Source organism: Mytilus galloprovincialis, chromosome 6 (assembly GCF_965363235.1).
Source record: "Mytilus galloprovincialis chromosome 6, xbMytGall1.hap1.1, whole genome shotgun sequence".
NCBI lineage: Eukaryota > Metazoa > Mollusca > Bivalvia > Mytilida > Mytilidae > Mytilus > Mytilus galloprovincialis.
In genome coordinates, this window is record NC_134843.1 from 49,599,573 (window position 1) to 49,627,258 (window position 27,686).

The 27,686-nt window shown below is 30.7% G+C and overlaps 1 protein-coding gene across 2 annotated transcripts in view; it reads right to left on the minus strand.

The window, feature by feature from the left end:
* The window catches only part of LOC143079789 (uncharacterized), a 45,913-nt gene that overhangs the window by 12,493 nt on the left and 5,734 nt on the right, over window positions 1–27,686 (minus strand). The window contains exons 2-13 of one of the 2 annotated variants that reach the window (XM_076255380.1): window positions 24,053–24,244; window positions 22,458–22,758; window positions 21,575–21,788; window positions 20,593–20,739; window positions 19,888–19,985; window positions 18,266–18,908; window positions 16,335–16,530; window positions 15,394–15,480; window positions 14,660–14,886; window positions 14,074–14,270; window positions 13,385–13,512; window positions 8,307–8,369 (exon numbers count right to left, since the gene is read on the minus strand). In XM_076255380.1, the coding sequence (XP_076111495.1) occupies window positions 8,307–8,369; window positions 13,385–13,512; window positions 14,074–14,270; window positions 14,660–14,886; window positions 15,394–15,480; window positions 16,335–16,530; window positions 18,266–18,908; window positions 19,888–19,985; window positions 20,593–20,739; window positions 21,575–21,788; window positions 22,458–22,758; window positions 24,053–24,219 (2,468 nt within the window). In that variant the 5' untranslated portion in view covers window positions 24,220–24,244. The remainder of the gene's footprint in view (window positions 1–8,306; window positions 8,370–13,384; window positions 13,513–14,073; window positions 14,271–14,659; window positions 14,887–15,393; window positions 15,481–16,334; window positions 16,531–18,265; window positions 18,909–19,887; window positions 19,986–20,592; window positions 20,740–21,574; window positions 21,789–22,457; window positions 22,759–24,052; window positions 24,245–27,686) is intronic. The other variant, XM_076255381.1, reaches the window with a different exon arrangement.

Here is a 27,686-nt window from a genome sequence, read left to right on the forward strand (position 1 = left end):
TTTTTCCTCTTCAATATTCCAATAAAAAAGTTTCCTACATAACAATATCCCTATCTATACTATTGTTATCATATGATGCAATTTTTTCCATTCTTTTTCCTGTAACCACTTCAAATTTTTACCCTAATTTCATACAATGTTAGGAAGTTGCATCCTCTTTAAAAACAGAATTTTTTATCAGTTCTACATTTTAACCGAAGTGGGAAGTATGAAAAAAAATCTAATTTTAGCACTTTAATAATCCTTAATAATTTGAATAATTAATTCCTCTTTCACTTTTAATTAATTCCACTATCCCACTTTCGTTAAAATGTTTCCGTTTCAAACAAACAATCCCTATTTACCGGTAATTGTTCAAAATCACATGATTCTCAATTTTTTTCATTTAAATTTCCTGTCCCAGAATTTGACATTTGACTTTATTTTGATGGAATTCATACAAATTTAAAGGAAACTTTTATTATGCTACTGAAAAGGAAAAGACAATTAGGGAAACCCCTCATCTAAATATATCATTTTAAAACCCTAAATACATCCTATATCACGTACTGTTTTTTTATTTATTTTTTTTAATTTATTTTGATCTATATTATAAATAACAGGAAAACATAAGGAAAAGCCATAAAATGTTATACTTATATTAAATTCCTTGTCGTCTTCCTATTGCACTTTTAAATATATAATTATTCAATTTTACTCATTTTATCCTGTAATTTGAAGAAATCATCAAGGATGTAGTATATTTTTTACAGAGATCAAACTTTTAAGAGGGGCATAAAGGGGAGGAGACGTATCTACATGGAAGAACGCGAAATATAACTGATATTTCACAATGAATGAACAATTAAAAATTTCTTGCATGTTGATTTTACCGATTTCACGAAACACATTGAATAACGAATCTTATACAAGGCTGCACATGAAATAAAAATGACAAAACTTGTTACACAAAAATAACCCTCTTTTAAAGTATTTAACAACAATAAATAATTGAATACCAAATACATGCTGTAAGAGTAAAATTATATGCTTTCACTTCTTTTTCTATTGTTATTAGAATATGAAGTCAGTAAACTATGTATACTACAAATTATATCCTATTAAATTGTTATATAATTATATTCCTATACATAAGGCCAACTAAAATTAATTAGTAGATTTTCATCCAAATTTTTGAAAAAAATGGGGCGGGTGGGAGAATTTTATTTTTTAAATTTTATTTCATATGAAACCATGTCACGTGTTATTCATATATGCAAGTGTAATAATAAGCTTATATCATGTAAATAAATCCATAAGGTATCGTGTATAAGACAATAACAATCAAAACCAAGGAGTAACCAAAGACTCATAAAACAAAAAGACATTTACATCAACAGTTTCAAATAATAAGTAGGAAACAACATGAACTCCACTAAAAACCAGGAGTGAAATCAAGTGCTCTGGAAGGGTAAGCATTTCCTGCATGGTGTACGGCACCCGTCATGTTATTTATTTGTTCAGTTCGGTAATGATGGAAGGTTGTTATGACTGAGGACGAATATCACTAAGATATGATTTCTGACACACTTTTGTCATAATGGCCAATCAGCTCATGATGGCGACCAAAAAAATTGCTTCAGTGATGACCTAAATTTGATTGGTTCATAGTCCTGCCTTATCATCTTTTGAGAAATCAGTAGTCCTCGTTCAACAAAATCAATGTACTTTGAGCTAGCTCTAGAGTAACGTATCAATTGAGACACATATACTCCATATACTGGTATGTTATTATAGTAAACAGCAGAAATGTGGAGAAATGCTCTCTTCAGTTGGACTACGTACATCAATGTATTTTGCTTTCTAATTGTTGTCCTAATAAAATGAAGCAAATGCATTGGTATGCAACACGAGTACGATAAGTACAGAATAAAATGAAAACTCAAACAGCGTTGAAATAATAGGGTTGGTCCTTAATATGCAAGATGCAAATATAATTACAATGTAGAACGTAAAGTTGTTTAATGACTCTATCGAGGGTATTGGAACAAAAGATATTTGCTGTTTTTTCTACAAAAAACGAAAGGCATGGCTAAATCTAAATCTAAGAGCTTGCTATAAATTAATAAATTAAAAATGCGTATGTTTGTGTCGATTTTCTGAACTCAATATACGGTCAGCAATCTAAAAAGTTCATCCTTGTGTCAATTTCATTATTCCAGTCAAATGTGTTCCACGATTCTTACGCTTTTGGGTGTCATTCACAGTTCAAATTTCTTGACACAAAATCATTGTATAAATAAAATAAATCCAAGGTGTTTTACTCGTTTACTCACAAATATTTGTGTCATTTGTGACATATCGTGCGATTTGCATTCTTGGACACAGCGTATTACTCGTAACCCGAATATTTCACGTCCTTCTCGTAATCAATCTCCATTCTCGGTAAATGATGTTGTCCTCATAGATCAGCAGAATATATCGATTTAATCATTCAGTAAGAATTAATACTCTAAGAAATACGAAAACCGAAATTTGAAACAGGAAGTTTTATTTGAAACGAAATTATCGACGGTTACCGGTAACGGAAATGAACAAAATCCGGAAATCGTAATTTTTTCAAAAATAAAAAAATTAGGGGCGGGAAGATTTCAGAGGGGCGGGCGGGGATGAAAATCTATCAATTAATTTTAATTGGCCTAACTGTACAATTATTTTTAGGCTATTTTTGACTTGTGCACTATATCTTATTACTTAAAACACACCTTAGATAATTAATCCTATGTTACTTTTAACATTGTATGCTATGTAATTTACGACTTACAGATTATAATAAGACATTAAAGAGAAGGTGTTTTATATATGTTTACACATTTTGGATAATACACCATGGTACACACACACACACACCTTCTATTCATCCTATGTTATTTTGAACTTAGTGCACGATTATTCTTCTTTATACGATAAACAGAAGGTGTCATAATACAGAACAGCATTATTAAACCAGGAATTACCCAGAAAATTGGCTGTACAACAGGCCATGTTGAACAGGCCACACCAATCTAGTGACCAATTGGTCATTTTAATATTTTCGGAAGAAAAGTTCCAGAGATCCCCTTTTAATTCAGACAGGTGTAGAAAAGCACCCCTTGTGTCCGCTCTTCCCTTCTTGTGGTTGTTTGGTAACAATTCAAATATTGACCAAATGAGTTATAGTACCCTCACCTCTCACTTCTGACCTTTTTTTATGTATGACTTAAAAAGGAGACAGATTGGTTGTAATGATCTTCACTAGCCAAGGGTTACCATCCACACCCATTCTCTTCACAAGAGAACGGGTGTGGATCGTAACCCTTGGCTAGCAAAGATGGGTTGTAATCATCAAAAACAAAATGAACTACCAACATTGAAATATACATGCAATGTTTTAATCTAATTGATTGAATTTATAACGAGGTGATGTAGAATATTAACACTTCACAGTCCAAATGACATAGGATGTTACAACTATATTTCACAGTTTGACCTTCAACAATTAGCAAAACCCTTACTGCATAGTAAGTTATAAAATCCTCCCTTGATTTGCTTAATTTCCAGTGGCAAATATTTCACGCATATTGAAGACAAGAACAAATAAACAGTGTTTACAATAAGAAGTTTCTAAAAGAGAGAAATCCAGATCAAAATGCAGGCCATTTCAACTCTCAGTTCAAAACAAGGTTAACATATTGAATAGGACAACCATTTTAATTTGCAACACGCTAGTATGATGAACCCCTCAGTTGTTGCATGCATTTTTTTTTTATGTGCAAAGAGCATGACAATGACTTCTTCATGTGGCATATGTTCTGATTTAACAACAAACATATATGACTTATTATTTTTGTATTATATATTGAATATTTATGGCAACACAATTTAGATTCAAACAATACTCAAATTATTACATACAAAATTGAAACAAATGTGTACTTCATTAAAAGGCTTTACATTTTGTTAATATATAATCATATATGACCTTCATACATGTATATAACACTAATGACCCTGATACATGTATCCTTCAGTAAATAACCTTGTAGTACAGACAAGGAAGATGGAATAATATATAAATAGAATTGAGAATGGAAATGGGGAATGTGCCAAAGAGACAACAACCCGACCATAGAGCAGACAACAGCAGAAGGTCGCCAACAGGTCTTCAATGCAACAAGAAATTCTCACACCCGGAGGCGTCCTTCAGCTGGCCCCTAAACAAATATATACTGGTTCAGTGATAATGAACATCATACTAAATTCCAAATTGTACACAAGAAACTAAAAGTTAAAATAATACAAGACTAACAAAGGCCAGAGGCTCCTGACTTGGGACAGGAAAGAGGAGAAAGATTTGATACCTGCCTTTAACCACTTCATTCTCCTTTAATGCCCAAAGTATCTTTCTTACTCATATCACCTTTCAATACAATTTTAGTATTTTCTCCAGGCAGTGGATTTGAACAGCATTATTATTTTTTACCTGATTAGATATGTCTGGAAGTTAAAACCACAGATTTCAAGTACCATGAACCAACATTTTTTGATAACCACAAAAATGGTATATTTAGCCTAGCTTGATTTGCATATATATCTGAATCTGTCTTGCACTTGTTGACATCAGTGTAAAATACAGGAAGTCAATCACTAATGCAGTTCTTCAAAAAAGCCTGCACCAGGTTAACCTAACTTCAAGTTTGGAAGCCAATTGTATAAACTGCTGATAAAGTTTAATGATTGAAGGTTAATGCTGAAATAAAACAGCTTAATCTGTCTATTTCAACTTATTAGTAGTTCCTGATCCACTGTATTGTGGGAAAGGGAAATATTTTTCATATCTTCATCAATTCTTTTTTTATAATTTTTCCTCTCTAAAAAGATGTTCATACACATTACAGGCCACTTGGATGAAGCCTTGTTCGGTAGATGTAATTTTTTTCTATTTGAAATAATTTCATTGTTTACTTACCAAAATAATGAGATAAGTATTTATCATTTATATCATAAATGGCAGTACAAAAGCATTGGCTGATGGAAGGATGACTAGACCCTTGAAAAAAATGAAACCACAAAAGTGACATCAAAACAGCTTGCGGAATTAATTTCAAAATCAGTAGTACTTTTGACACATGGTTTTTACAGAGGCCATTTATTTCAAAACTTCTCCACTTCAAACTTTTTTTTTATTGTACAAACTCACTGCAATACCTATAAAACTTATATATTTAGAAAGATAAATGTCTGAACTTTATTTGCATATCAATTGTTTGCCCATACAATATATTTTTCACCTTTTTCAAAGCAACTGAAGTTAGGTAAAATCCGACATTTTTGCCGTCGCAAGGAAATTATTAGGTTACAATAATTGCATTGGCTACCTCCCTATCAAGAGTGTCAAACCAAAAGATAGTTATCAACAGACCATGCTATTGAACTAAATGAATAACAGATGCTGGTAATCAAGTTAGCATACAAATGAGTTATGTTTTCAGTTATTTTTATGATTCACATATTTTATCATGTTGACTTGCTATAAGTGCTTTTTTTTAAAGAAATATTACAAATTTTGTAGACATATATATAGCATGTAAAAAAGTCAATTGCAATTCAATCTTGAAATTAATCAGGAAATAATTTTAAAACACATGTAAACATATGTACAGGGATGTCCAAGTCATAACAGCCTTTTACTCAATAATTTTAATGAACGTTTCTCTTTTTTGTACACAGAGCACCATCTAGTCCTGGCAAATTACCACACTGGCCGACTTCATTTGGAACCCGAGTTCTGACTAGAGTTCCATATGAACGGTAAATAATTCTGAAGAGTAAGGTCTCTAGAATAAAAAAGTACAAGGCCCCTACTATGAATATGTTAATTTCAAATTTGATTGGATTGACGTCATAACATCCGGGATATCGAGTGGATCTCAAGGAATCCTGCCACAACCCAGGGCTTCTCGAGTTCTAATGGTGGGAAAGCTATATCCAATCATAACAGGTATTATATATGACCATGTCATTCTCAATCCCATCTACTCTAGTCAGAACGCTGGTTCCAAATGAAGTCAGCCACTATGTTTCATCACTGAACTCCTAAGTGGTTTAAATGAAACTAGAGAAGAAACACTATCTGAGCACTGACATACAGACACATTTTTTACTATAAATCTTCAGCTTATCAACATGATACTAGTAAATTAGACAAAAACTTGTCTACAGTGGTTAAAATAGACAAGTCATGTGATAGCATCTTAAACAATGGACGCACCATATATATTTTTACATCACAAAACTTGACAGACTTAAGCAATGTCCATTATAATTCATAATATTCCAACATCCTTTCAAATACAATCAGTAGATGTCTGTTTCAATAAGTCCTTATATGCATACTTTTAACTTAATTATATATAATTGTATGAATACTTTGTACTTTGAAATATTATCTTATCCCCAAAATAAATAAGTTATTTTAGTATATGTATCTCTGAACATTACATTATCTTATCCTCAAAATAAATGGGTTATTTTAGTATATGTATCTCTGAACATGACATTATCTTATCCTCAAAATAAATGAGTTATTTTAGTATATGTATCTCTGAACATGACATTATCTTATCCCCAAAATAAATAAGTTATTTTAGTATATGTATCTCTGAACATGACATTATCTTATCCCCAAAATAAATAAGTTATTTTAGTATATGTATCTCTGAACATGACATTATCTTATCCCCAAAATAAATAAGTTATTTTAGTATATGTATCTCTGAACATGACATTATCTTATCCCCAAAATAAATAAGTTATTTTAGTATATGTAAATCTGAACATGACATTATCTTATCCCCAAAATAAATAAGTTATTTTAGTATATGTATCTCTGAACATGACATTATCTTATCCCCAAAATAAATAAGTTATTTTAGTATATGTATCTCTGAACATGACATTATCTTATCCTCAAAATAAATAAGTTATTTTAGTATATGTATCTCTGAACATTACATTATCTTATCCCCAAAATAAATAAGTTATTTTAGTATATGTATCTCTGAACATTACATTATCTTATCCCCAAAATAAATAAGTTATTTTAGTATATGTATCTCTGAACATGACATTATCTTATCCTCAAAATAAATAAGTTATTTTAGTATATGTATCTCTGAACATTACATTATCTTATCCCCAAAATAAATAAGTTATTTTAGTATATGTATCTCTGAACATTACATTATCTTATCCCCAAAATAAATAAGTTATTTTAGTATATGTATCTCTGAACATTACATTATCTTATCCCCAAAATAAATAAGTTATTTTAGTATATGTATCTCTGAACATTACATTATCTTATCCTCAAAATAAATAAGTTATTTTAGTATATGTATCTCTGAACATTACATTATCTTATCCTCAAAATAAATGGGTTATTTTTAGTATCGTTATCTCTTATACAACACTTATGCACATTGTAACTGTCAAGCTTTATAAAAGTTTAAACCAAGAATGTGTCCATAGAACATGGATGTCAAGACTTGCACTGTCATTTTCTATGTTCAGTGGACCATGAAATTGGGGTCAAAACTCTAATTTGGGACTAATATTAGAAAGATCATATAATAGGGAACATGTGTACTAAGTTTCAAGTTGATTGAACTTCAACTTCATCAAAAACTACCTTGACCAAAAACTTTAACCTGAAGTGGGACAGACTGATGGAAGAAGGGACACACAGATGGAAATACATAATTCCCCTAGTTGAGGCATAAAAAAAACAAAGCATCCTGCAAACATCACAACATAAAATAGGAGATGTACAACAACACTTGGTATAAAGTAATTCTGTCTTGTTTTTTATTTTGTTCCCTTGTTTCCAGATTTTTCATTGAGTAAGACTTCCCAATGATTTTAAAAGGATAAAATATGTGTTTTTCAATTGGAAACTGCAAACAACAATCCAAAGAAAAAATTAAAGGACAGAAACATTGAAAAATAATAATTCTGTTAAGTTTGTTATGTTCAGTGATTCCTAGCTGGTAAATAGGTAATGTTGCCAAATTTTTGTGACAGGCTAACAGATATATACTGGAATTAAGAAAACACAATGTCTGCCCAAATATATATAACCCACTCATTTACTCAGGTATTTTAAAGAACATAAAACGATTTTGCAGATCAAATTGATAGCATGAGTATAGTACTATTTTAAAATAAAATAAATTATGTTAACACAACATATAATTTTATCTTCATTCAACTACAGAAAAGCACAGTACCTTTTAAGCAGACTTTGTTTTTGGAACATACTAGGGGTTCTCATATTCAGTCTTTCTGATACACTGAAATTTGAAAAAGGGAAAAATGTTACCACCTCATGCTATCAAAACTGCAGTAATGTTCTATGGGAGATAACTCTAGCTTTTTTTAAGCTGATCATTCTTCACAATAACTCTGAGTCTCAGACATCTGAAAATTTATGCCAACACATGAATACTAAATAAAAAAAAACCTGATTGCTTATACCTATAAGTTTTTGATAGTTTCTAGTCTAATATACTCACTACTTTGAGACAAAACTTGAGAAGAACTGGAAATATTGACACTTTTTTTTTTGTTAAGAACTTTAAGGGAAAAAGGTGTTTGGTATTTGTGTTATATTGCTGTATCGTTAAAACATATACTGTATTTAGACTTAAATATCATAAAATATTAGAATTTGATAAACAAAGTTGAAGATCCTGATAAAATTTGATCAGACAAACTTATATATAAACAGAAAACTAATTTTAAAAATCTTAATTATTGTTTGCATACACTATAATAAAGAGATTTTTGGTAAATTAGTTTAAATAAAAGTGATTTAAAATTATTACACAGGTATTGAATATAGAAGTGCATAATTAAATAAAAATGAAAGTGAAAGTAAAACTTCTTCATGCTTTTTTTATCAAAAAGTCAATACTTTTAAAAATATTAAAATGAAAGTGAAACTTCTTGATACTTTTAAGAAAATAATATTTGCAAAAAAACATACTAGAGTTAATTTAAGATGCTATCACATGAATTGTCTATTTTAACTACCGTAGACATTACTAGAGGTCAAATTTATTAAAAGAAACTGAAATTTTTTCAAAATGAAATGTTCTTGCAGAGAAAAGTAAAACTACCTGTTAATAAAGTGAAAGTGAAACTTCTTGAAATTTTTAGGAAAAATACAAATCTGAAAGTGAAAGTGTCAAAAGATTTTCTCAAAAAGATCTTTCTTTTAAGACATTATGAAATTTGAAAAGATGGCACAAAATCTTAATAGTTTTAGAGGATTGAAAGTTGGAATCCCAAACAGGGCAAATGTACTCAACTCAAATCTTTGCCAAAGGTTGGTGGCTTCCTCCGCTATTAAAAACTTAATTTCATAACATAGCACCATAGTGTTGAAAGTGGCATTAATCAATCAACCCTTTTCCCCTAAAAACAAATTTTGTTTGCAAGTATATTCTAAGGTGGAAAATGCAAGGAAATTCTATCTTTTTCTATTAAATTCTCATTTGATTTGATGCAATGTCTTGTCACCATTTGTTGTATGACATCAGAAAAGAGTAATTACAGGGTTTAATACACAAGTGAAATATCTATTTCATATATAGATATAGGAAGATGTGGTGTGAGTGCCAATGAGACAACTCTCCATCCAAGTCACAATGAATACTAAGAAATCATGGTATTTCATTGCAACCAAAGTGATAAAAGACGTTTATCTCATATACTCATTCAGTTAATCAAGGATTTGTATAGTTATAAACATTGTCATAATATCTATTCCTGTTGGAACAAATATTCTATACCATTTATTCCGTTAGGAACATATACTGTAATATTTATTCCTGTGGAAATAATATTCCAGAATATCTGTTCCTTTTGGAACTTATATTATGAAGGAACTTCTATTCCGTGACAATGAAACTTGAGTGAAAATCAATAATTATTACGTTTAAGAATGAATAAAGTCCTTAACCATTACAACATTGTCTATACGTGACAAAAATAAGAACACAACTCGATGCATGTGTACAAAAAAATCACGTTCCGATATCGTAAGTGACGAGTAGTAGTAGTAGTAATAGTGGCGAGTACCGAAGTCTCGCCGCGGAAGAGATTACGATAAACCGCAAGAATCCAATCCTTCTTACTATACAAATCCTTGAGTTAATTCATTTTTATCAGAAATCAGTGAAGCATGAAAAAGTATATATTTATTTTTATATATTTGTATCAAATTTCTGAAACAGTAAATTAGGAGATAACTGTATTGTATTTTAAGCTCCGACGGCATCAATTGGGGATTTGATGGTCGCAAATTAAGTTTACTGGCGACGCGTTAGCGGAGACAGTAAACGGGTATTTGCGACCTTCAAATCCCAAATTGATGCCGTCGGAGCTTAAAATACAATATTGTTATCTCCATTCTAATGAAACTGACAGAAAACAACATTAAAACATGTATTTAAAATGTGTCATATGACGTCTGCGCTTGCGCGTACGTCCCATAGCATCAATTGTCAATTGATGCCATGTAAGAAAGTGACGTTATCCAATCAAAATGAACGTTACAAACGTTGTTGCATTAGAATTGTTCTTTACATGCTAACAAAAAGATATTTTCATGTCTGGAAATGAACACTCAAAAGGATACTTAATTGCATAGTTATACAAACAATGTAACAGATTTAATCAATTTAATTGTGTTTAAAGGGAGACAACTCAATTTAATTTACCTATAAATAAGAAGATGTGGTATGATTGCCAGTGAGGCAACTCTTGACAAGAAACCAAATGACAAAGAAATTAACAACAACTTGTCACAGTATGGCCTTCAACAATGAGTAAACCCATACAGCTATTTAAGGCTCCAAAATGACAAATGTAAAACATTTCAAATGAGAAAACTTACAAAAGAAATTGAGAAAAACAAATATGTAACACAGCAACAAACAACAACCACTTAATTACTAGTTCATATAGTATATGTTCTCCCTTTTATAGAAAAAAGTATAATTACATTTTCCAGGCTTATAGGTTGGCTCTTTGAGCAACCAAAGGCAGGTGAAGGAGTCAATTTTGAAGTGTCGTGTTTAGAAGAAAATATTGATTTTGTTTATTTTTTTGGTTTATTAATGAATAACTGCAGTGGTTAAATTTACAAAATAAATTTTGAAACACATTGAAATAATATATTATTATGATAAATGTACAATCAGTTTTTATAACATCAAGTGTTATGAATATGTCTTGAGAATTGTTCTAAAAGGCTTCCAAATTTTCATAAATTTGATGCATAATGAAGGTGGTCTTGGATACTATAAACAATCTCCATTCAAAGATCATCATGCCACCATTTGACTTCAATTTCTAAAACAGAATAATAAAGGACTTAATATCACACCATAACTGTTTTGTCAAGTTTTCATTATAAAAAGTGTATCGATCGCTATTGAGTTAAAATACTTCAGCTTCCCTTTATTGATAACCTTACAAGGTAAATTCTTTTTCTATATTAATATATGGTTTAAGTTTTTGATGTTGTCAATATTAAAATATTTTTCTCTGAATGAAAAAAGTCTGAGTAGTTTGATACAGAGCATGGTACACATTTCTTACAAAAAAACAGATTTTCAAAGAAAACACAGCAACCATTTAAGATCAAATTTACAGAAAATTGCTGTTTTTAATAACAGCTTGCCTGAACATTTTAGTTATGTTTATGCTTGTAATTAGATATAGGAAGATGTGGTGTGAGTGCAAATGAGACAACTCTCCATCCAAATAACAATTTAAAAAAGTAAACCATTATAGGTCAATGTACGGCCTCCATGTATTTACAGGATTCAGGATTTTTTCAATTTCAAGGATCATATTATGCAAAATTGAAAAATGATTATTCACAGCAAAGCCTAACTCTGCAATTCTGATTGTACATTTATCAGCATCATATATTACAGTCTAGTGTTAACTGAGAAATATTATCAATTCCACAACCCCACAATGCAATATCCCATTTCTAAATTCGTTCAGTCTAGGATTGTTTTCACATCAAAATAGTGCTATCTGATTAAATTAGTTAACCATTTTACCTGTTGCTTACCTTCTTAATTTTTTATCTAGTAAGCATGTTGTCTAATTTATTGATATTTACATGAAATTGTCGCTCTTTTGCAAGAACTATTCCTTGCTGAACTTTAAACATTCATCCACTATCATCAAAATCATAGGAAACACTTAGATGGTTCTCAACATTGTGAAAATTAAAAAGTTAAACACATATCCTTTTAGTGGTACATTGTACCAAACACTACCTCTTTGTTAAATATTTCAAATGAATTCATGAAAACAAAAAAATTGCATATACCACATATTCAATGATTATAGAAAGGTCACTGCTAAATAATAACAAAACCATTTTTTGAATGTCAATTTTTTTCTTGACCTGAGTTTTGTGGTCTAAAACAACTATCCAAATTTCCAATATATATACATTCAATATATATCATTACATTTCTGTATGATCATAAACATTTTCACAGAGTATTTATTCCAATATTTTTCCTAGTTTCCTCAATGAAAAAGGCACTTTATTATATTCTGAAAAATATTTGAATAGCAAATGCATTATGTCAAAGAAACAAATGGACTTGCCAAATAAAAAGACTTGTGTGAATCTTTTTCCACATGGTCTCTTTGGGTAAGTGGTCAAGGTTATTGGAAGAAATCTACCGGTGCATAAAATATTAGTTCAGCCAATGACTACAAAAATTAGAAGATGTTGTATGATTGCTAACAAAACACATGGTTCTAAAAATAAGATATGATATGATTGCCTATGAGACACATGGCTAAGATAAAAAGAAGATATGATATGATTGCCAATGAGACACATGGCTAAGAAAATAAGAAAATGTGGTATGATTACCAATGAGGCATTTGGCTATGAAAATAAGAAGATGTGGTATGATTGCAAATGGTGCACATGACTATAAAAATAATGTGGTATGATTACCAATGATTGGTGTCACACACTCATTTTCCTGTCGCAATTTTTTGTCTTTCTTGTATTTTTCACAAATGTACTCACTTCTTCATTTTATTTCTCCAATGTCTGACTTTTGATTCTTTATTTTTTTCTGAGTTTCTTTTTATCTTGTCCCATCCTTCTCTATGGTAGAGGTACATTAATGTGGATATAATATACCCAAATTGGTTTTCAGTAAATATGTTAAGAATATATTTTTATTTGAAATGTATTTATTATTTTGAAAAGCTGCAAGCCAATATCATATGAAAACAAAAAAAATGATCTTACTTTGAAGACTTCATTTCTTTCATTCTATTACGTTGTTCCATTTTCATTATTTGTCGTAGCGTCTTCTCATCTATCCTGGATGGATCACTTCCCATCCCCATCATCATCATCATTTCCATTGGATCTCTCTGAAAGTTTGAAAAAAAAATGGATTTATTTCAAGTAGATCAGAGAGAAAAAAAAATGGATTTTTCTAATCCAGATGCAACTTCGGAAATATTTTTAAACATTCTTATAAAACCCTACATAAACACAATTAGTGTTTCATGAAAATAGGAAGAAATGCCCAAATACAGATGTAAATGATTAAATGTCCCTCTTGAAATTACTTTTTTTCTTTTAATGTCTCTCATTCACAAACCCATGCCTTAACTACATTCACATATATATATCTTTGTAGAAACTTAATTTTTCTCCAATGGAGTGACTATATCGAACTTTAGCCATTGTTTGCCCCATAAATTTTCCAATAGCGTCATGGAAATTAACATTACATTGTTTTTTTCCAAAATGATATAGTACCATGGCCCCTAAACATTCTATAATAAAATCATCCAAAAAAGCACCATTTCAGAAAATGTAGCACCAGTGTACCACAGTGCTTTAAGGCCCTGGGGAGAACACTGCAGTTTAGCAACTGTGATTGTCAAGCTTTACATTCTACATTTTGTATGTTTTGTATGACTTACAGCATGAGACATAGCGGCATATCCAGACGAAGATTGACCTGCAGATCTTCTTTCTTTTTCTCTCTTCCTTTCTTCATCTCTTTCTTCTTTTGGTGGTCTTGATAAAATACGAATAACTTTCTTTGCTAAATCTGTTTTGTTTCCACAATTTCTCTCCACATCACTCACCATACGTCTTAGTTGGTAACCATCCAGTTCTGCAAAAGAAACAAAACGGTTCTGTCATATCAACATACATTGTAATTCAAATTAAGGTGGTTCCTAACACCTTGACTAAAATAAATGTGGCTGGTTTAATTTTCATAAAATTTTTACAAAATAATAACTTTGACCCTTCGGACATAAATATAAAAATTTCATAAACTTTGAACCACAAACTTTCTCGGAAAAATTTCATTGGATATATAGCAGTTTGACAAACACTAATTTTGAACAGTGCCCTATAGTTTTTAACCTATACATCATTTGGTCTCTGGTGAAAAGTTTTATCATTGGCACTCATACCACATTTTATTATTTTTGTTTTGAAAGTTTACTGTACTTAACATTTCCTATTTTTAGAAGTATTTTCAATCACATGACTTACTCTCTGATATACCACTTCCTGGTTTGACGTTGACGTCCATCATTCTTCGTGAGAGATATCTCATGGGTGGATAATCATCATAATCATCGTCATCACTGTCTGGGTTCATGCCGTAATGGTATCGCCTACGTCGACGTTCTGAATCTTGAATTTGTTGAATCCTATCAACATCCCAACCTTCCTTGGTCATTTCTGATTCTAACCAATGAGGTATCATATCTTTCATACTAAAATAAGACCAATTTGTTAATTTCTATTCATTTAAATTAAATTAAATTCTGTAGAAAATTGTGTAAGTTAAATGTACATGTCTTTTCTAGTATTTCTTTTTGGTGCTGTTTTATTGCGTTTTCATAGTCATATACACAAAATGTTCTTTTCTTTATTTCATAAATGCTAAATAAGCTCTTTCACTGGTAACTATGTTACAACAAGTTAGTTTATAACTTGCTTAAAGTTCACTTTGAACACAAGTCATTTCTTAAAGGATTCTGTCTTACAATCAGTCAGTCATGAATTAAAATAAAAATAAAGTTCATCACACTCATTAAAAGATGCACAAAATATCAATGAACTCAACGAAGAAGTAATGAATTGTATCCTAAATAAAATGAATTGACTTTGCTAACAAAATTCAATTCGAATTTAAAATAGATTTAAGGTTGAAATTTTTAACAAGCTAATTAGACTATGTATTATGGGAAAAAGTGTTCATCTTTCCGTAAGAAACTTACCTTTCTGGTAGCTTATAACCTCCAGTAGGAAATGACCCTTTGTATGGAGCATTGGAAAACATCTGCATAAACAGATCTCTATAATTACTGTCAAATATAAAATATAAAGGTAAATATTTTATTAGAAAACTTCAAAGGTCTTTTAAAACTTGTGTGAAATGTAACTACAAAGTTTTTCCTTTTGTTAAAATCTTTGTAAAACATTCAAAAATTTACCATACATGAGAGAGTTTAAGTTATAAACTTAAAACACAGAAATAATTCTTGCTTGTGTTAGGATATTGCAAACATTAACAATTGTTGATAGCACCAACTAGAAACAGTATGCCTAGGTCTCTTCTTTTTGCAGGCTTGAAAACTTACAGGATTAAAAAGATGGGAAGCAATTTTTGTTTTAGAAAATCAGAACTGGAAAAAGATGTTTCAACTAGCATTTGCTATAACAAAAATTACTTAGTTACAATGGCTTCAGTATAGAATAAAATCATAAAAATAATTAGGTATAATCTATAAACAGATACAGCATGTACAGAGTCTAGGTTCCTTTTTAGAAACGGCACTGAGGACAAGGACTCTTGATTACCATACTATTTGTTGTATATATGTTGTAATTTGATTGTCACAAGCTTTATTTTTTTATTCTTGACAACAATAAGATTATTATTATGAGAAATATGTTTTTCAGTAACAACTTTAATATCAAAGCATCCATTTTTGAAGGCTGAATGATAACCAATAGTTGCTTCCATCCATATGATTTGATCTATGGTAGACAGAGTTGTCTCATTAGCAATCATACCACATCTTATTCTATATGGTAATATACAATGGATTTCAAATGCAACATATATGAAAATGAAATACAATTTTACACAAATAGCTAGCTGTACATGCTTTGTTCACTTTTCTTAATAAAAACACTACCAATTCAATAAACTTACTCTTTGAATTTGCCTTTTATATCATATTCATTACCAAATACCATCATTAAAAGGAAAGGATTCTTTAAAAGTTCTAAACTCTCTGAATCAATTGCAGTTAATCGTAGAGAACTATCAACACCTTTTCTTTTATCTTCTAATGATTGTTTCAGCATATCTGGATTTTCCAATATCTTTTTCACTTTGTAATAAGCTCCTAGAAAGATAATGTGTTGTATTAAAACAACATGTATGATAATGTATGATGATATTGTATGATAATTTGATTGTTAAAAATGTATCATGATATATATATGGCTTTGGCTCATTAAACAAATTTGAACCATAAACAAATAGTGAAATGAGAATTTAAAGTGATTATGCCTATCATTTTCTTAAAAAACAGAAAATACAAATTAAAAGTATTCTAGATTCAGATTTTCCCCCAGAAATTTTGGATAGAATCACATTTGGCATAAAAAAATAACTGGGTTTTTTTCAATGCCATCTGTCGCATTGGGGCAATGCTCTATTTCCTTTATGTTCTATATGTTTATACTGTCTAATACTGAGAATACAATTAAACTATAACCATGCAAACCGTTGTTTCAGTTTATGTTTTCTTTATTCATTTATAGTTACAGAATTATTATTATTTTCATCTTGTGCCTAATAAAAATATATGTGGTTTTTAACTTTCAGTTACAGTACCTATACCCAACTATTAGTAAAATGAATGAATGATTTATTATAGTGCAACCTGTATATATACAATACTAAATATCTAGTACAAAAAAAGAACTGCTTTTTTTATATTAAATGTGAAGAGAAAGTATCATTTTCTGATTGTAATATATTCCCATACTTATTTTGAGATTCTTTAGAAAATAAGGCAATTTCTAAAGTTATGTTCAATGTTGAAATATCCTTATTTTTTTTCCATTTTCTGTATGTTTTCCCTTAACATTAACATTCTTGATGTCCATATGAAATAATTTGGAATGACATTCTAAACACTCAAAAATATTTCACAATCTTCTTCTTCTTCTTTTCTGTGTCTTCCTCCTGCTAATGAGGGGCACATCCAAATGGATATTTTTTCTTCTTCCGTTAATACCCATATATCAGAACCTCATATTATTCTCATAATAATAATAAGAAATAGTAAAGTGCAATAACACACGACAGAGCCGATGGCTGCTTTAATTACCATTTAATAATATATTTCATATACAAAATACTAAACATTTCATAATGTCCACATATAAATATGTAACTAGTTCAATGAACACAAACACGTATGTAAAGCAACCAATCTCCTAATACATGATACAAAATCTAAGATAACAGTAGTATTTAAAAAATTAAAGTGACCGATCGAGTGGACCCTGTCGTGCCGAATGATTTAGCCGCCAAATCAGATAAAACACATAACCTAAAACGCCACCTATGGGCAGACAATTTAGAAGAAAATAATTTCATTCTAATTCTTAAAATCAAATGATTGAAATTATATTAATCTTAGGTCCAAATTAAATTCTGAAATGTAGTTTGCCAAAAAATCTAAAGTTTACAAAAATATATAGATGTATCTATTAATGAATTTGTCTTAGAACATTTCTCCTTGACGCATGTCTAGTGTCAGATGAAAAAATAAAAAATCTTTTAGTTTATAGATACAAGATCTCATTTGATACTTAATATCTTACATGTAGTTATTTTAATAACAAACCTTTTGTATATGTATTTCTTTTTTTATTGCGAGGTTTTCACATCTTTTTGTAGTCAAATTTTGATGGCTCTTCTGTTTAAGTTAACAAATAGCCATTATATAATTTGTATTTCATTGTTTATGTTCTAGTTTTTGTGGGGTCATTATCTCCTTTTTAATTTAGGATTGAAAGTACCAAATTAAAATGTAAATAGTTCAACAAAAATTTTAAGCAATATACCTCCATTTCTAAGTTTTTTCATAGCAGGATTTTTCTCTAATGAATCGCTAGCTCTTTTGTGCTTCTTTCCCCTTTCTGTCTCTTCACTATTGGAGCTTCCGTAACCACGATCTTTATTATAACTACGTCTTTGTCTATCATATATATCCTTTTGGAAAGCCTCAGTCCACTGCCTTCCTACAGAGGTTCTAAAATCATAAAACTCTCCGTCAAGTTCGTCAAACGCATTGAATTTTGAGTATCTAACTTGTCGAGCAAGTGTTTCATCAGCTTCGATTAACTTCCTTCTTTTTACAGGATCAACTAATGTCTGCCGAGTTTCCTCTGATACTTTAAATATTTCATTAAAATAACGTGATTTAGCAAGTCTACATGCTGTTGGACTAAAAAGAATTTTATGAATTTCTTTTTCCTCTGTAGTTAAATCATCTGTCTTTTTAAACAAAACTTTTGGAATAGTCTTTTCCTCTTCTTTCTTTTGATTCGTCTGCTTAGTTTCTGAATGAGTTTCTTCATCAACAACTTTAGGTGTTGTTGACACATTTTTAGGAGTTGTGTCTGCTGAGGTCGATGCGACTGGTTCTACTGGTTCTACCATACTGTCTATTTCATTTGTAAAGAAATATGTGGGATCTGTTGATGCCTGTAACCATGGAAACAAGAAAAGAAAGATGATTAAAATATTTTTGTTTGGGTGATACTAAACTACATCTTAAAATTTTATTATACTGTTAAGATTACAGCTGATTGCATTGAGTGTGTAGGCAAAGGTTATATATATCTTTGGTTAGCTTGCTTGCTGAACTGTGAAGTCATTATTAGGTAAGGGATACTACCCTCCTTTCGAAGTAGCCTAGTCCTTTAGACAGATAGATTGGATATCTTTTGGAAGAGTCTACTCTTAAAGGAGGGTAGTTACCCTAACCTAATAATGATTTAACAGTTCAGCTAGCAAGCAAGCTAACCAAAGATATTACTTTTAGCTACACACTCAATGCAATCTGCTGTAACAGAAACTAATTATGGAATTCAAACAGAACTCTCAATCTAGGTTTTAATTCTGAGTCTAAATGTCAGTGTCATTTGAATACTGAAGTTAAGTTAGCAATGCAATCTGATTAAAATACAAATTCTGTGTCAATGCTTTCATTCCTCATTTTTCTTTTCATTCTCAATGTTATTTGCCTACAAGGATCAAACAACACTCAATGCTATTGTCTGTTTCTTGTGATAATATCAGCAATTGAAATTTCTGCTTTTTTTCTCATGTTGTTTTGACTAAAATACTTAATCTCTAGCTTTGAAATTTCCATGTTAAGAGGGGGCATGACTCTAGAAACTTTAAAGTTGAAAATACTTTTTTTTATTTTTGTTTGCCGCTATTATTAGTCCTAACCACTGACAGTACAGATAATATCCCTACACTTTCGAGTTTGATGTTCCAAGAAAGATGTAACATTTGTTTACATCCAGATAGATGTTTTAATTTAGCACAAACTTTTGCTTAAACACAAAACATTGAGTCCATGAAAAAATCAACTAGTTCGTTTAAATCCTTGTTCAGACATGCATCTGCAACTTAAATAATAATACATAACTTTTACCGTTAAAAAAATACTCACAAATTTCTGAGTTATCTCCCTTCTGATATTTTTCAGTGATTTAACAACAGTTCTTCTGTAATTCTTCTCAAACTCATCTTCAATTTCTGGTTTTAAGTCTACAAATAACATTACAATGTTCATATATCATGATAGAGATAAGTAAAATGTTCCTAGAAGTAGTCCAATAAAGGATCCTATTAATATCATGAATGCACCCAATAATATCCCAAACCTGAAAAATGTCAAAACCCAAAAAATTGAATGTATCTATTAGCACAGTATTAAACAATACAAAATTCTCAAACCCATAATCTTATTTTAGCCCTAAATAAATAAAGAATGTGCCCCTGCTTGTAATTAATTCAGTGTTCAATGATACTATTACTCAAAATAAGGTGTCTCATATATTGTGGATTCATTAATATTCGTTGGCTACCAAATTTTCGTGGATTTCATTGGTACAAGGTAACCACAAATTGAAATATTCAACAAATTGCAAATTTTCTAAAGGAAAGTATGCAGACTTTACTAAAACCACGAAATTAAATATCAACGAATATTGGAGTTTTCCTCAAACCACGAAAAATTGGTACCCACGAAAAATAAATGAATCCACAGTACATGATATACATCTAACCAGTATCTTTTGCCTCATTGCTATGATTTAACTGATACATTGTGATTTACATTTCAAACCCTACTTCAACAATCTACAAATGCTACCTTTAAAAGCAGGCCTTTGTGTAGGTTTCTGATGCCAGCATCTTGTCATCATTTTAGTGAGGAACATGGGACAATCTTTTGGAATTTGGATAAAATCTGGTCTCTGACCACTCAATACAGCAGATCTAATAAGTTCTTCTGCAGCAGCTGAAAAATGAAAACAAATGTATCACTAATTTTGATATTATATGTTATGTCTTATTTAAATGGTGAACTTGACAAGAACTAACAATTTTATACATGTATGACCTGTTTCGTAACATCATCATTGATTCCTACAAAAGGAAATTAGTAAGCCAAGATTTTGCAAATTTAAGCAGAAACAATTTAATTGTATTTCATTGGATATAATAATCAAGTTATTTTCAGTGTGTTTACTGATGTGTTAATTCAACCTTTCACTCACTTTCACTTTACAAAATATAGTAAAAAATAAAAATAAAATGCATTTCTTTTGCAGTAAGCATATTATTTTATCATATTCTGTACTAAAATTGAAAGGTATCTACCCTTTGGCTTGTATGTGTTGTTTGATTGCTGTAATATTGATGTCTGCTCCACATATATTTATATCAATGCATGTCTGTTGCAAACATTTTAAATGTTTAACACAAGCTCTAATATCGTTCAGGGCTGATATGCATAAAACCACTTAAGGCTATTCCAGAAAAAAATGTATGGGGGGGGGGGGGGGTTGGAAGGCAGTTTTTGTCAGCACCCGCCACCCAGACAATTGTAATTGAGAATTATAGTGCATTATAGTGTGAAAAGTTGCTCTGATACCCATCACCCATGTATTATTAATATAATGTGCCTTCCAACTCCCCCATACATTTTTTTCTGGAATAGCCCTTAAGTTAATTTAGATATCCAATCGTAGTACTAATTTTTCGTAGGACACATAGAAAAATCTGTCTATTCAGAAAAAATCTTAACTTAAGTATCTTTATGCATACAGGCCCAGTTATACCAACACAATTACCTTTATATGGGAATTCTCCTGATAGTAACTCCCAGATAATGATACCAAAACTGTAAATATCATAGAATCTATCAGATGGCAGGTTGACATTACTCCATACCTCTGGAGGTACATGTGACACAGTACATCTTCTAGCTGAACTTTGACCTCCCCCTTCACCTCTTGTTACAGTCATTGTGATATTCTTCCATTCAGACAGGCCAAAATCTGATATCTAATTTAAAATATTATGTATTTTTAAAGTCATGTGAAACGAGTAGCTGTTGAAAAATAATGTTTATTCAATTTTTGAACCAATGCATGTATATATCATAAACTTAGTCTTCTGTGCACGATTTTATCATTTTTTACATTAAGATATCGAATAATCGTCAATTTCATTTCTCTCTGTCTGATATGATTTAACAAAAATGGGAGTTCATTAATTGCTGTGTTTTGAAGCCTAAGTTTACCGATTGTTACCTTATAGTAAACAATCAACAAAAAGCATGGATATTGAGCATGTGTTTAGGAAAGTCTTAAAAGAATACATGTACATACAATAAAGCATTTGATCATGTTGAATTTCTTTATATTTTGAAATATGCTTAAAATTAATTTTTTTTTAGCCCAAGTACCTTCTTCCAGGGAAAATGGACAAAAAAAGTTGTTACTTAGTTTTGATCTAGCAGTTTTATAAAGATTTTTATTTTATGTATTGTTCGAGACGGAAATGATCAAAACAAACAATATAAAATCAAGGAACTATTTGCAATACAATAAATTTTTCACAACAGAGAATTCTGACAGAAGACAAGTTTAACATTATCATTTGATAGCATAAGACTTGCTAATTCCAGACTAAAACTTGCAACCTTTTAAAGGTACATGGTACTGCGTTTACCTTTGCTCTGACACCTTTATCCAATAAGATATTATCAGCCTTCAAATCTAGATGGAGGATTAGTGGATTATGGCCGTGTAGAAATGTCATCCCATCAATCACATCACGAATAATCTGGACAATTAATGGCCACTGGACAGTGAAATCTTTACGGAATTCATTCGCACTCCCTAATGGCATGTATTCCAACACAAGTGAATAATTGTCTTTTTCAGTGATAATGCCATGTAAGTTAAGAATACATGGATGCTGACAAACAGTCCTTAGTCTTTCTGCTTCAGACTGTAATGCTTTCAAATGCCTGGAAATTTAAGTTTTTATTTCTTATATGTAAAAAAGTGTTAAAAAAAACAACAATTAAAACAAATTCTGTTTGCACATTTTAGTTTTCTTTAGGGAACGACCAAAAAATAAATACTCTGAATCCAGATTTACCCTTTCCTTATAGGGTTAAATTAAGAAAAATATAATTTGATTGATAGCTATGAAAAAGTAGATAAACAAGACGTCCCTCACCTTGATGTTTTGGCATTTATCTTTCGTTAAGTGTCCAATTTCATTGTAGTTTGTTTTTTTGGTTTAATGTTTATTAATAAGTGTTTGAAAATGCAGTTTTTGGAATTGGTTCAGTAATTTTAGAGGAAAAGATTTTAGAGTTAGAAAACATGATAAACAAATTGTGTAAAATTGTCCTTTAAGGGGTCAATTAAAAATTTTGGTCATATAAACTTATTTGTAGATCTTACTTTGCTGAACATGTTTGCTGTTTACAACTTATATTTATCATTAATGCTATTCAAGATATTAACCAAAAACTGCAAAATTTCCTTAAAATTACCAATTTAGTGGCAGCAACCCAACAATGGGTTATTAGATTCATCTGAAAATTTCAGTGCTGACATAACATTACCTTATGAACACTTTCATTCATGTCAGATTTGCTCTGACTGCAGCTTTGGTTTTAGAGATATAAGCCAAAAACTGCATTTTACCCCTATGTTCTTTTTTTAGCCATGGCGGCCATGTTTTTTGACGAAACAGAAAATAAAACACAAACTTTATTCTAGATACCATAATGATCATTCAGCTTAAGTTTGGTTGGAATTGGTTCAGTAGTTTCAGAGGAGATGTTTGAAATAGTTTACACCAGACGTAAAGCTTCGGAACGGTGAGCTAAAAAGTGTGTGCAAAATCTTTTTTTCTTATTCAAAAATAAATCCAAACCCCCCCCTCCTTTGAAGTTAGATGGTCACTCCCTTACAAACAATATCTCTGCAATGAGAAAGGAATATATAGTGATATAAATATAAATACATATGGACAGGTTGCCCAGGCCTCCCCTTTCTCTTAACAGGCCCTCTCTTAAACAGTCAGATAAAATCATCAATAATGTCCTCTTAATAAAATATACCATTTTTAAATTAATTTGAAATGGCCTATATTCTGATATTAAAACAATAATAATATATAATACTGAATACGTTTAAATAAATATATTTCATTATTCACTTAAAGTTATAAATTAATAATGATACCATATATGGCATAACATATGGGCAAATGATTAAGCTATCACCATTATCATGTATGCTTACTTTTGAGGAAGGAGACCTGTATCAATTAAAGTTTTTACAGCCACCAAGCCAAGCTTTGTATGTTGACCTCGGAAAACTGTGCCAAATCCTCCTCTCCCTATTGGATACTCTTCTAGCATGAACTGGTTCCTGGGTATCACTGGTACTTCTACTTTTTGTGTTGCCATGCTTTAAATGTGTATTTTAAAAATTCTGAAAAAGTTGAATATATATGTTATGCGATTTCATTATTATTCTTTGAATACAAATTTTTATGGATACAGTGGGTACAGAAGAAGCTTTTAATATGTTCGATGAAATGCAAATGTTTTATAGGATTGTATGCACACTTTGGCAAAACTTTGAAATAATAAATCAAAGTGATGGAAATCACTCACGGAAAGATTAGAAGAGTAGTTTGAATTATTTCATATTAAGGTACAGTCGGGGAAAATGAACATTAATAAAGCACTATTGGTGAAAATTGCATTAACTGCAGGTCTTTAGAAGGAAACATGCTATTCAAGTATGAGGATAAAATGAGCTCAAATTAAACCAGGTGCTCCGCAGGGCGCAGCTTTATACGACCGCAGAGGTCAAACCCTGAACAGTTGGGGCAAGTATGGACAAAACATTCAAGCGTGATACAGCTCTGAATTTGGATCATTACATGGTTTTTTTTACACAAAACAAATGTCAAGATTTTACAAATCAATTAAAGATTTCTTCTTCAAACTTAAATCTAAAATTAAATAGTTGACACAGCATAGGTTTCTGACACAGAATGAATGTGGTCTAATGAACTTAAAGTTTGTTTTTGCCTTTAAGCAATTCACTATGCTGTTGAATATTAATCCTCTCAAAAAAATGTTTGAAGAAATTTCTTTTTATTTATGAAATCTGAAATGAGAAAAATGAAACCCCACCCCATTTTTTTTCACATCCCCGTTTCCCTTTTTCCAAAACTGATATCAATTCAAATTTCTAATGGAGTTTGCAACAATAACTACTCTTTTAAATACATCATAAAATATTAAAATGTAAAGTAAAGTGCTTGTTATCACTGAATGGTAAAGATTGGTTGGTAGTAAAAGTGAATATACATTGTTTATTGTATAAAACAATAAAAAAAACTTCATCAGCAACATTCTATATTGGCAAATTTCCAATGAAGTTATTTACATAAAGTTATTGGCAAATAAAAATAGAAAATGACATCATAGTCATGTCTGGCAAATGTCCAACATACCTTATCTAAAAACATTTTAGATAAGATAAGGAAAAAAAGCTTCATCAGCAACATTTTATATTGGCAAATTTCCAATGAAGTTCTTTACATAAAGTTATTGGCAAATAAAAATAGAAACAAGAGGCTGTCACAACGACAGCAAACCGGATTTATTAACATTTATTTGTGTCCTGGCAATATCACAAGAACCATTACTGATGAATGGTGAAAGTGAAAATCGTCAATATCAAATTTGACCTCCATTTTGTCATCAGTATCAACATATTAAAATTTGAAAAGCTTAGATTGAAAGGTTCATGAGTAAATGCAACAACGTGAATGGAAACGCCATTTTACGATCTTTCAAGAACCATAACTCCTGAACGGTAAAAGTCAAAATCGTCATTATTGAACTTGACCTCTATTTTGTCATCAGTAACATCATATTAAAATTTCAAAAGCTTTGGTTGAATGGTTCATGAGAAAATGCACGGACACGACGGGAAACACCATTTTTCAATCTTTCAAGAACCATAACTCCTGAACTGTAAAAGTCAAAATCGTCATTATTAAACTTGACCTCCATTCTGTCATCAGTAACAGCATATTAAAATTTCGGAAGCTTTGGTAGAACAGTTCATGCATAAATGCACGGACACGACTGGAAACTCCATTTTTCAATCTTTCAAGAACCACAACTCCTGAACGGTAAAAGTCAAAATCGTCATTATTGAACTTGACCTCCATTCTGTCATCAGTAACAACATATTAAAATTTGGGAAGCTTTGGTAGAACAGTTCATGCGTAAATGCACAAACACGACTGGAAACTCCATTTTTCAATCTTTCAAGAACCATAACTCCTGAACGGTAAAAGTCAAAATCACCATTATTGAACTTGACCTTCGTATAGTTGTCAGTAATAACATATTAAAATTTTAAAAGCTTTGGTTGAACGGTTCATGAGTTAATGCACGGACAACATTTGATTGCCGCCCGCCCGCCCGCCGTACATCCCCAAATCAATAACCGACATTTTTGTCACAAAAATCCGGTTAATAAAAATAGAAAAGTACATCATAGTCATGTCTGGCAAATTTCCAACATATATTATCAACTACTATTCTATACAAAGAAAGATAACTCCAATTGAAAATTAATTGCTATTGCACAATATTGTGCAATTAGATATTTCTTGCTATTGTGCAATACTGTGCAATTGAAAATTTCTTGCTATTGCACAATACTTGATATGGAATCCTGATTTGGACCAACTTGAAAACTGGGCCCATAATCAAAAATCAAAGTACATGTTTAGATAAAGCATATCAATTTAATTTTTGTTAAAATCAAACTTAGTTTAATTTTGGACCCTTTGGACCTTAATGTAGACCAATTTGAAAACTGGACCAAAAATTAAGAATCTACATACAGTTAGATTTGGAATATCAAAGAACCAATTTATTCAATTTTTGATGAAATCAAACAAAGTTTAATTTTGGACCCCCATTTGGACCAACTTGAAAACTAGGCCAATAATTAAAAATCTAAGTACATTTTTAATTCAGCATATCAAAGAACCCCAAGGATTCAATTTTTGTTAAAATCAAACTAAGTTTAATTTTGGACCCTTTGGACCTTAATGTAGACCAATTTGAAAACGGGACCAAAAATTAAGAATCTACATACATAGTTAGATTCGGCATATCAAAGAACCCCAATTATTCAATTTTTTATGAAATCACACAAAGTTCAATTTTGGACCCTTTGGGCCCCTTATTCCTAAACTGTTGGGACCAAAACTCCCCAAATCAAACCCAACCTTCCTTTTATGGTCATAAACCTTGTGTTTAAATTTCATAGATTTCTATTTACTTATACTAAAGTTATGGTGCAAAAACCAAAAATAATGCTTATTTGGGCCCCTTTTTGGTCCCTAATTCCTAAACTGTTGGGACCTCAACTCCCAAAATCAATCCCAACTTTCCTTTTGTGGTCATAAACCTTGTGTTTAAATTTCATTGATTTCTATTTACTTATACTAAAGTTATTGTGCGAAAACCAAGAATAATGCTTACTTGGGCCCTTTTTTGGCCCTTAATTCCTAAACTGTTGGAACCAAAACTCCCAAAATCAATCCCAACCGTCCTTTTGTGGTCATAAACCTTGTGTCAAAATTTCATAGATTTCTATTCACTTAAACTTAAGTTATAGTGCGAAAACCAAGAAAATGCTTATTTGGGCCCTTTTTGGCCCCTAATTCCTAAAATGTTGGGACCAAAACTCCCAAAATCAATCCCAACCTTCCTTTTGTGGTCATAAACCTTGTGTTAAAATTTCATTGATTTCTATTCAATTTTACTAAAGTTAGAGTGCGAAAACTAAAAGTATTCGGACGAAGACGACGACGACGACGACGCCAACGCCA